Raw genomic sequence first — 11,707 nt, 5'->3', positions numbered from 1 at the left:
GCATTTTGATCATTTTATTAAGACCGAGGTCAAGAGGGGCGTGTCATCGGTTTGAAAACATGGGGATATCTCAAATATTAACAAAATTTGGAGGGGTATGTCTAAATCACCAATAATGTGTATAAGAGGTATATCCGTATCAAACTTTCAATGCAGAGGTCATACTTTTCTAGACTCTAGAGTTTGTTAAGTTGCTGGAAAACCGTCGTGGGCCGGCACACTAAAGGCCTTTATTTCCGTGTCCCATCACCATTCACTCATCCGTCCAAATACTAAGTCAAAACCGTGTCGTCTAATTAATAAACTATCACAAGTTTCTAATTTACATCTAAATTTATTGGATCGCCTAACTCATTCTTTCTAACATACATGCCAATATAAAATTAAATAATACCTTCAAGTTGGTTAAATCCAGACCGTCCATTTATTATGGATCGTAATCCAAAATTAGATACCATTTAACCGAATAGAACCTAACCCAAACCTACAACTATGGTCCTCTTTTTGTTGTAGAATTGTGGTTGTAAAAGTCGTTTTGACGTCTCGAACAAGTTTTTCGATATGTTTGAGTCGTCTCGTTTAACAATGAGACAAATGAATCATGATTTTAAATGTCGTCCAATATATTTAAATTGTTTATCAATCTCATTGGCAGACGATATTGCAATGAATCTGACGAGTTGTGTCAGTCTCAGACGAGATTTAAAATCATTATTAGAATTAAATTCATTTAGTAATTTCTCAAAAACTCCGATCAAAATAGCATATTGACTTTGTAATTTATAAGATTCATATACTCATTCTCGTTCATTTTATTTTTTTTTAAATTTATTTACTATTTATTTCTATTCTTATTTTTGATCAGATATCTTTTATAATTTCGAGAGCTTTAAAATTATTATTATTATTATTTTAAATCTCAAATTACATTGAGAATTTATATCTATTTGAAAATTTGAATTTTGGTTCCTCTAGTTTGAAAATCAAAATTGACCAATTAACACGGTAACAGCACGTAGTCCTTTTTATCTAAAACTAAAATCTACTCTAGTAATTAAAATATATGAATATTAAATAAAAATCAACTTTGGCTCCACCATGTCAGTTTATCCATTGAATATGTCCCAATAATTTGATCATTTAAATCCAAAAACTCTAAGTCTGGAATTTGGATCAAGGATTTGAATTCCAACAAAGACTTGGTCCATTGATTACTCATCGGATCAATTTTGGATCAACCATATCTTGACCCGATAAAGAACCAATCTAATATTAATATAAATAGAATAATGATTTTTTAATGCCTCCTTTGACATACACTCTCAGACATGGCATATGTTAAAACCATACATTTTTTTTATCGGGATACATAACTGTATATATTTATGGAGATGTACAATTGTGCATCTCGAGAAAATCTATGATTCTAACCCATGTCACGTCAGGGGGCATTAGAAAATCATGACTCATATAAATAATTCCAATAATTGGATCCAATTCGATTCGAAGTTCTAAGTATGCATTTTGGATCAATGATTTGAGTATTGTTAAAGACTTGCTCTAACAAGGATCCAAATTGATTACTCATTGGATCATATCTCGATCCATAATGAACCGATCCAATGGCATGTTAGAAAATATAAAGAAAAATTTACTTCTTTTAAACACAATTATTAGTCAAATTAAAATGGATTATTGGATTGGATTTGGTCCGCAAAATATTGAATTTTTTGTGTTATATGGATAGAAAATATTTATATTTCTAAAGTCAAAATATACGATGGTCCACCAATTTTTGATTTTTACTATATATATGATTTGTGTGGACCCCATTACGATATAATCGAATTTGCAAAAGTCCTGACATGACCGGACGCGTTTTCTTGAATTGGAACCGAAAAACCAGTTTTCTCTTTTGTTTCTAATACACACTCGTCCGCCCACGTTTGAATATTATTTTATTTAATTATGAAAATGGAACTTCATCTATCATGCCAAGCTCAGCAAGACCTGGTAAACTCGAAGAATTAACGATTGTTTCTCCAATCACTCCTTCCCGGTCTTTTCTTCTTCACCTATTATTGTTTCCCGGTCTTGTTAATCTCTCAATTTATCTACTTTTAGCTGTTCGTATCGTTAAATTTGGTCTAGAATTCTTCAATTTCGATTGCTTTTGATATATTTCGAGGGTTTTCGTTATACTCCACTTTGATTTTGTTTGAATTTACAGGGTTTCTGTTGATTTGTTTGATGTTTTTCTGTTGAGGAGTTTCTTAATTCCATTAATCTATTAGGTTATTTTTTGTCTGATAGTAATGGATAGATTGTTTAAAAAGAACTAGTTTTTATCACTTAAACCTAGATTTTGGCATCAATTACAGTTCAAACCAAGGAGTTTTGTCGTTTTTTTTTATCAAGTAAAAGGTATCTGATCTTAGAGAATCGGTTCTTTTGTACTTTTAATTCTATGGGTGAGGTTGGTTTTTAATGTCAAAGAAGTAGACACAAAGATTTTGGAAGGAATTGAAAAGTGAATTCAGATGGGGAACACTTGTGTAGGTCCAAGTATTTCAAAAAATGGATTCTTTCAATCTGTTTCGGCTGCAATGTGGCGCTCCCGATCGCCAGATGAGGGGCTTTCTAATTCCACTAATGGAGAATCCATTGGCGAAGCAACATCCGAGATGAGAAAGCCCGAGCCCGAAGCTCCTCTACCCGTCCAAAATAAACCTCCCGAACCTGTTCAAATCCCCAAACAAGAGACTAAACCACCACCGCCCGCAAAGCCTAAGAAGTCCCATCACAGGAGAGTGTCTAGTGCGGGGCTTCAGGCCGACTCGGTGTTACTAAGGAAAACCGGACACCTAAAGGAACTTTACAGTTTGGGGCGGAAACTTGGTCAAGGGCAATTTGGGATGACTTTTCTCTGTTTGGAGAGATCGAGTGGAAAAGAATATGCTTGCAAATCGATTGCAAAGAGGAAACTAGTGACAGAAGATGATGTTGAGGACGTGAGGAGAGAAATTCAGATAATGCATCATTTGGCGGGCCACCCCAATGTTATCTCAATTAAAGGTGCTTACGAGGATGCTGTGGCAGTTCACGTTGTTATGGAATTGTGTGCGGGTGGTGAACTTTTTGATAGGATTATTAAGAGGGGACATTATTCAGAAAGAAAGGCGGCCGACCTTGCTAGGATTATAGTTGGTGTTGTGGAAACTTGCCATTCTTTAGGGGTTATGCATCGAGACTTGAAGCCTGAGAATTTTCTGTTTATAAACCATCATGAGGATGCACCTCTTAAAACAATCGACTTTGGATTATCGGTATTCTTCAAGCCAGGTATATTTCAAATCTTAAACTAACACTTTGGGATGGTTCTTAGATTTTCTTAGTTGAATTTTATTGTCGATGAGATTTCATGGGTACTAACGAAATGAATAAAGCCTGATCCATGTTCTTATTTAATTTATACATGATAACACTTCAAACCTCACAGCTTAAGCTTCTGTCCATGCCACATGACATGATTTTTTTCCCCAAAGACTTCATGTTCACCCTTTACTTCTGTGCAGATTTTAATCAGATCTCTTCCAATGGGTATTCAATCTTACTCAAGGTTTAAGTTTCATAAACTCTGTTGCACTGGAAAATATAGGACTATAAGATTGATGGTCAGATAGCAATAAACAAGATAAGAGGTAGTGATAAAAAGATATAGTGTCCATATTCATGGCAAATCCACGTAATATGTTAGACATTGACTATCAATATGACAACTTTACACCATACCCGGTCCTTGGGCGCTTGTAATGAATGTGAAATCCTTAAAGAAGGCCTCATTGATTTATAAATATAAAAAAATTGTTGAAAGATAAACAAGCAAACTGTTATAAATTAACATTTTACTTACAAATTTTCTTTTTTTTCTTTCTTTATTTTTTATTTTATTTTTATTTATTTATTTATTTTTTGTTTCAGGCGAAACTTTCAGTGATGTTGTTGGCAGTCCTTATTATGTTGCACCTGAAGTTCTTCGAAAGCGATATGGTCCAGAAGCAGATGTTTGGAGTGCTGGAGTGATCATTTACATTCTGTTAAGTGGGGTCCCTCCGTTTTGGGCTGGTGAGTATTTGTTTCTCCCTGCTCAATTTCTATATTTCTTCTACTCATGTGGATGAGGTCTTAATTCTAAATCAAGACTAACTTCTGTTTTTCTTTTTGTTACATGTAGAAACTGAGCAAGAGATATTTGAACAGGTCTTGCATGGTGATCTGGACTTCTCATCGGAACCTTGGCCAAGTATATCGGAAAGTGCAAAAGATTTAGTGAGGAGAATGCTTGTTAGAGACCCCAAAAGGCGGCTGACTGCCCATGAAGTTCTCTGTGAGTTTGTTTTACTTTTAGTGGCTACAAGATATGGGTAACAGCGGAGTGACTGGATTAAAGTTGGTGAATATCTATGCTATCTGAACACACTATTTAGGGTTCTCATTAAGAAGGTTTTCTTGTTTAAAATTTGACCTTATTTAATGGCTACTACCAAGCGATTGGACCCTTTCTGAAATGTTTACCATATTTTTCAGACAAGTCAAAAGAATCATTAGGTCCTATAGTTAAAATCATTTCATTGGTTGATACATACAAGATCTTATAGTTATAGGTATTATTCATTGAATGATTACACCCCATATGTGGACTCCAGAAAAGAAACATCAAATATCCTATTTTGTTAAGATTCCTGCAGGTTTCCTCTATTATGCTCTATTGAATGATCCGAGGAACCCATTTTGCCCGCAAATTTTGAAATGGAGCCTTTACTGTATTTGATGCTTCAAAATTCAAATTTATTGTAAATGTCATATCCTCCGACACTTCAAATTAATTGTAAAAGTCATATCCATTCCATATCGCACCCGTGTCTTTGTTTTATTTGTTAAATAGCAAGCAGCCATTTGATTAAGCTATTAATATGACACCTAAAGTATGTTTTCTTTGAAAAATCTTATCATCTTCATGATCTATGCTTTATTCCAAATAGTGGGTCAGCATCATCAATTGTATATCACTATTCAACTCTATCTCGAGCCATGACTTCAGTCAAGGCACATGTCTTCAATTCTTTTCTTACTACCTCTTGTCATTTTTGACCTTCTCCACTTTTTTGGGTCTTAAACTTACAAACTGCACCAAAACATTCCTTCTTAGTGAAGTTGTGTTGCATGTATTATGTATTGGTCCTAAGTATCTTTACACCATTAGTTTTTAGGTATATCTTCATATTTCTAGGTTGAAATCAACTCTTTCCAATTCCATCTGCTTATACTAATCATCTGCAAATAACATATACCAACGGACATTTCCTTGAATACGTACAGTTAATCCATCTATAACTAGTGCAAATATATAAGATCCTTAGTGAAAACCCTTTGTAACTGGAAACTCCCTTGTTTCACCACCAACTGTTCTCACACTGGTTACAACTCCAGCATTCATGTTATTAGTAATGTATGGGTTTCCCTTAATTTAAAAATCTATATAAGTAGAGGATCTCAAACATCTCTTGGCACCATATTTCACTAGGAAAGCAATGTTTATGAATACAAAATCCTGATAATCCTGTTGGGTGAGTAAAACTAAAACTCAGGCCCCATATTACTCCATATCATAGCTTCTCAGATGCATCAACATAGGAGTTCCTTCTGTTTTACCGTTTGAGAGTCCCAAGAAAATTGCTCTTTATTATTATTTTTGTAATGGAAATTCAACTACCATCTTCCATATTATTTTACTCAATGATTGGTTTTTTTTTTTTTCTCACTTTTGGGTTTCATATGTTTTTGTTAGGAAAAAGCAGGAAGTCTCTTGTATGATTAACATCTGTCTGGGTTACCTCGCAGGCCACCCCTGGGTGCAGATTGATGGCGTAGCTCCTGACAAACCTCTTGATTCTGCAGTTCTTAGTCGCTTAAAGCAATTTTCTGCAATGAACAAGCTTAAGAAAATGGCTCTTAGAGTAAGTTTATGGTTGTGTCATCTAGATTTAGGATACATGGAGTTGGACATGAGAGCTTTTGAAGGACCAATATATGGATTCATTTGCATATTTTTTTTCCTTTTTGGTAAGAGTAAAATACATTCCAAACAAGAAAAAAACACGTACAACTTTGGGTGGTCGAGAAGATCAACCTAAGCAAGTAGGCACGCATGGACATATATGCAGCTCTAAGATCCCCTGCATAGACTGAAGTCTACCAATGTCCATGTTGAGGATCGACCCACCTAAAAACAGAATCTACAAAAACACACCTTGAATTTCCTTGTGGAGCTTAGACGAACACAAATATGAGTGTTTTGATACTAATGATAAATCATTTGCAACAAATTCTTATTTTCTTCAAAGATCTGTAAATTTGTTTCTTCCTGATACCCCAACAAACTGCATAATAACCCAACAACGTATTCTTTGATGTTAACTATGAAATGTGTCATTTCTTACAGGTGATAGCTGAGAGCCTCTCTGAAGAAGAAATCGCTGGCCTAAAAGAAATGTTCAAGATGATAGATACGGACAACAGTGGCCAAATCACTTATGAGGAACTCAAGGTTGGATTGAAAAGAGTGGGTGCCAATCTTAAGGAGTCCGAAATTTATGATTTAATGCAAGCAGTAAGTATCAGTTTAATTATGGGACTTTAAGTTGCACATTTAATCCACAAGGTTTTCCTTTTTCCATCTTTATAAATCAAAAATAAGAAAAGACAGATCTTCAAATGGTCAAATATCTAATCACTATATTGGAAAGACTCACACTACCATATTATGTCCTTAGGTTATACACTTTTGGGACTGACCACGTTGGAAAACAAAAACAAACAAAGATAAAATAGAAGATTATTCTATTTGGCTGCACCAGTTCTTTCAATATTGTCAAATGTTTACAGAAAACCTAAGTTGAAAGGTTCCTTTTGAACACCAGCTGGTTAACTGGGTTTGTAGTAAAGTGTCCCAAATTCTCTGTTTAATGTTCACAATGGATAATTTCTATTTCAGGATTGCATGATAGGAAAGTTGAAGGTCTTCTGAATTTTATAACTCGTATAGTGCCACTGATGCACTAACATAACCATCTGATGCACTGTTTTGAAGGCTCTAAAAGATTGATGCTAATATTCTAGAAAATGTTCAATATTGGATGGCTATAAATCATTTTTTATTGGTATGGATATAATCATCTAGCCAGATTGATTTTTGGGCTAGGTGATCTACAGGTTGAACCCCATTGTATCACCATCATAGATAACTCTTCTATTTATTTTACAGAGTTTTATGGTATTCAGGATTCTTGCACAAGCTATTGTAACTAACCTTTGGTGAGACCCATTAGCTTATGGTGTGTAAGATTTTATTGCATATTGATTGTTTTTTGAAGCAAAGAAATTGCTACTTTTGGACAATATAGAAATGCATATTTCATATATTAAATAAAATTGCAAATTTTCATATTATAAAAATGTATTTTCCAAACTTTTGTTAAAAAGTTGGGATTAAATCGTCGATTGAAAGAATTATGAATTAATCATAATTTTTTTGAAAAATCTGATAATCTTGTCACTGTGGTTGCCAGTGATAATAAATCAATAACCTCTAGAGCCATAATCCTTTCTTAAATTTTAGTAGTGATCTACCATGCTGTCCATGCATGGGCTCTTTGATGATTATGTGCTAGAAGTAATACCATTTTTCCCTTTTAGTTATACTAGAAGAAAAAATCAGTGATCTCTATCACAAATATGTCCACTTGTTCTGAGTGTCACAATTATATTTAAGTAGGTCAAGAAGCAATAAAACTGTAATATGCCACATAAATCAGACGTCTCTTAAGAAAATATTTCTTTTTTATTTTCCAACTATGCAAATAGTGTCAGATTTTAGAATTCTTTCCATAGATCATCAACATCAGAGCCTTACCCAAAAAAATTGGAATTGGCTGGACAAATCATGTTCCCCTGTTCAATTCTGACTTTGGCAGCAGTTATATAAATTTCTCTCCTAACATAAAGTAGCTTTCTAATTTGGAAAGCCTCTCTGTTCTTTTTCTAATTTCCAGGGATCTTCCTGATGAAGACCTAGGAAGGAAAATTGGAAAATAAACACAAGACTTTCAGTTGTTGACAAATTTCACAAGGATATCACCTTCGAATTGTCTTTAATGTTTGTTCTGGAAATGCAGGCGGATGTTGACAATAGTGGCACAATTGATTACGGGGAGTTTGTAGCTGCGACATTGCATCTAAACAAAATAGAGAGGGAGGATCATCTATTTGCAGCTTTCTCATACTTCGACAAAGATGGTAGCGGCTATATCACCCAAGACGAGCTTCAACAAGCCTGTGAGGAATTTGGCATTGAAGACGTCCGCCTGGAAGAAATGATAGGAGAAGTGGATCAAGACAATGTAAGTTGTTTCCTTTCATTGTCCGACCATTTAAAGGGTAAGTCAGGATTGGAGGATGGTCCCCGCCTCTTCAGCAGCTATGGGCACTTTGAATCTTACTGAAAAAAATAAATCTTTTAGGCCCAAAATTGATCCAAATTGTCTGGGAGGGAAAAATAAATAAAAATCAATCCATTGAATTTTACATGCATAGTTTCGTTAGGAGATCTCCTAGGTGGTATGCTTCTTCCCTTCTTCTCACGCCGATGGAGTATTTGTTCTCTTAATTGGTTCATGTTTCTCCATGGTTTTAAATCTCGTCCGAGACAGAGACGACTCATCCGATTTGTCTCGGTACGTTCACCTACGAGACGGATTGCAAGTCAAATGTATTGGACGAGAGTAAAACTACTGTTCATTTTTCTCATTGTTGAACGAGACGACTCAAACGTATCAGAAAACTCATCCAAGACGACTCAATCTCATTCATGGACAAGATGAGACGTCAAAACGAGTTTTAAAACCATGTGTTTCTCTGACCAATAAAAGAAATTGGTGACATGATGTGTTTATGGTTAGACTGAAAGAGCAATTTCCTTTTTGATGTTCCACCTGATTTTTGAGTTTCACGTTCATGTTCTTATTCTTATTTAATCTTCCAGGATGGACGCATAGATTACAATGAGTTTGTGGCCATGATGCAAAAAGGAAATGCTGGTTTTGGTAAGAAACCCCTTCAAAATAGTTTCAGCATTGGGTTCAGGGAGGCACTAAAGCTTGGTACATAGATAGTGGTGAGATTGTCTTTTCTTACTCTTTTTCCGTCATTGTTTTACATCATCAAGATTGAATACAAGTTGTAAAGATGGAACAATTCTCATTGAAAGAAGAAAGTTGGTTCCTTTTGGTGCTCACAAATTGAATTAAATTTCAATTGCAATGATTTTGGAATTTGGATTTGCTTGAACAAACGGGTTCATTTTCTTTTAATGACATAGATTTAAGAAAAAAAAGACTATTGGTTGGGCAGACCATACTAGAAACTAAATGTTGGAGACTTGGAGCCTAATCTAGATTGGAGATTAGTTTGGCAGTCCATGCTCTTTCATAATAGGACTAAAGCATCTAACAACATTAAATTCTTCAGTCGATGTTGGGTCTGTGAAGTTGATGGTGTAAAAAATGGCATGATTTTCTTAGTTTGCCTTCTGAATGATTTTCTAACTGTTTTTTTTTTCACCTTCTTTTTATAGGTTAGCGAGTGAATTGGATACTGATCCCGGGCATATGGTATTACCACTCACAAACATTAACAGCTTCCTCATGCTAAGAAAGCTAGCAAAGACAACAGCCAAGATATCCTGAAAATTCAGAATTTAAGATGGATGAAGCTTTGTGTTTCTTTTCAAAACCTTGTGATCTATGTGCGTCAATGGCATTTTCCCAACATTGCAGATAGGAAGGAAAGTTATCAGGTCATGCTCCTTGCCATTTATAGCGTACTTTATTAAATTGGCTAAGAATATAGTATGAGATTTGAGAGGGGGGAATTTTCTGGCCTCTTTAAGAAAGTTGATCACATATGTAGGGAATCTTGTTATGTGTGGGGCGGATCCAGATTTGAGCCATTGGTTAATTTTCAATTAAATTAATTATTAATAGAAGAAGAGTAGCTGATAATGGAGGTCACTCTCTCTCACTTTAATTTCTTATTAATTTTATTAATTTAGTGGCTATTGTGGGATGCATCACTCTTAGGTTAAGAGGTTATTAGTCACAAATTAAATCCTCTCTCTAATTTATTCAATCTCACCTTACTCCATTCCTATCAATCGATATTGTTATTTTATATCAGCGTTCGTATACCTCGCTTAAATAGTACTGGTTGAAAGAAAGGTAGATCGTTGAATCTTAGGAGATGTTCGTCAATTCCTGAAATTATCTTCTTCATGATTTAATATTTACAAATTTAATTGCATAACTTGTTCTTCAATTCGACAAATTCACATTGTCAGTTGAAAATCTATTAGGTAATTTACTTTTTGATCTTTGTTTGTTTAATTTTGTCAAATTTGGATATTATTTTGCTAATAGCTTGTGCCGTCTACCTACTGAAAATTGTTTCACGTTTTTTAATTAATTGTATAATTTTCTTTAGTAAACCATGCAAAATTTTACGCAAATTGCAAAACTTTATGAATTGGTGATAATTTGTTGGGGAAAAAAATTTGTGTAAAAATGAGAAAATAAATGAATCCTAATTTTTTTAAGAGTCGTGTTGGAGTGACCTCAAGATTGTACCTTATATCGCACGATCTTGACGTGAAAGTGTATAGACACCATTGATGATACACTATTTATTTGTATAATTAGTGTTTTATTCTTTATTTACGCGACTTAAGAAAAAATAAAGTAAAGGTGTTGGCTCCAAATTATACTTGAAACCCAACAAATAATTAACTAATCCAAACTTGTTCACTATGTTGGTCATTCTCGTCTATGTGATAGATTTATTTTTTAAACTTCTTCAATGGGTGGTTCTAGTTGCACACACAAGATGGCTCATTGCACCCACTTAAGTGACTTTTGAAAAAAGGGGGTAAATTATACTTTTACCCTTTTGTATTTACTTATTACCCACACCACAACCTACCATGAACAAAAATCCCGCTTCTTTTTCTTTCTCTCTCTCTCTCTCTCTTTCTCCATATCCATCTCCTTTTAAGTCTTGTAAGAGGTTGAATCAATGAAGATTAGGTTTTAGAGTGTTTTTTTTCAAGTTATTTTATTTCTTTGATTTTTATTTTTTTATATTTAATCATTAATAAAAATAGAAAAATCACTATTAAAATCTCAAAAACAAAGATTTTCAATCATAAAATTCAAAAAAAAATTTAATAGATTTTGTGTGGTAGATTTAAATCGAACTTGTTTTAGCAAATTTGATAGGACCTATCAAACAAATTTTTTTTATTGAATATTACAAAATCGATTTGATAGATACCTATCAAATCTTAAAAAACAAAATCAATAGGTATCTATCAAACAAAATTTTCTCATGTGAATGGCTTGGACTTGATAGGAAGGGTTAAGGTAAGATCAAAACTTAAAACTTTCATTGATACCTTTGTACATGTAAATAAGAGGAAATGAAGAAGAAGAATTTGTTTGATAACTTGAGATTGGTGAAATCAACGATATAGATAAAAGTACATTTATTGGGTGTGTGCAATTAAGTATATTAAAGTTAAGATGGGTCTCACAAGCAA

At 34.0% G+C, this 11,707-nt stretch overlaps 1 protein-coding gene across 2 annotated transcripts; it reads left to right on the top strand.

Moving 5' to 3' along the window:
* The first annotated feature begins 1,896 nt into the window (after positions 1–1,896).
* LOC147385413 (calcium-dependent protein kinase 1-like) lies at positions 1,897–10,143 on the top strand. 2 transcript variants are annotated; one of them, XM_086422177.1, is made up of 9 exons: positions 1,897–2,013; positions 2,560–3,342; positions 3,982–4,125; positions 4,235–4,387; positions 5,902–6,017; positions 6,503–6,670; positions 8,235–8,459; positions 9,101–9,232; positions 9,692–10,143. In XM_086422177.1, the coding sequence occupies exons 1-8, from the start codon at positions 1,992–1,994 to the stop codon at positions 9,224–9,226; spliced, it is 1,737 nt and encodes a 578-aa protein (XP_086278303.1). In that variant the 5' UTR covers positions 1,897–1,991; the 3' UTR covers positions 9,227–9,232; positions 9,692–10,143. The 2 variants fall into 2 exon arrangements, with proteins under 2 accessions (XP_086278303.1, XP_086278304.1); XM_086422178.1 differs by having other exon boundaries at positions 1,910–3,342.
* The last annotated feature ends 1,564 nt before the right edge of the window (positions 10,144–11,707 follow it).

The sequence above is a fragment of the Akebia trifoliata genome, chromosome 14 (genome assembly GCF_017979445.1).
Source record: "Akebia trifoliata isolate Shusen 1 chromosome 14, ASM1797944v1, whole genome shotgun sequence".
NCBI classification, from domain to species: Eukaryota; Viridiplantae; Streptophyta; class Magnoliopsida; order Ranunculales; family Lardizabalaceae; genus Akebia; species Akebia trifoliata.
This window is presented reverse-complemented; position numbering and strand designations above follow the sequence as displayed.

Coding starts and splice junctions, on each gene's coding strand:
- LOC147385413 (XM_086422177.1), top strand. CDS start 1,992: ATGCCAAGCTCAGCAAGACCTG. Junction 3,343..3,981: donor ATCGGTATTCTTCAAGCCAG/GTATATTTCAAA, acceptor TTTTTGTTTCAG/GCGAAACTTTCAGTGATGTT. Junction 6,671..8,234: donor TTTATGATTTAATGCAAGCA/GTAAGTATCAGT, acceptor CTGGAAATGCAG/GCGGATGTTGACAATAGTGG.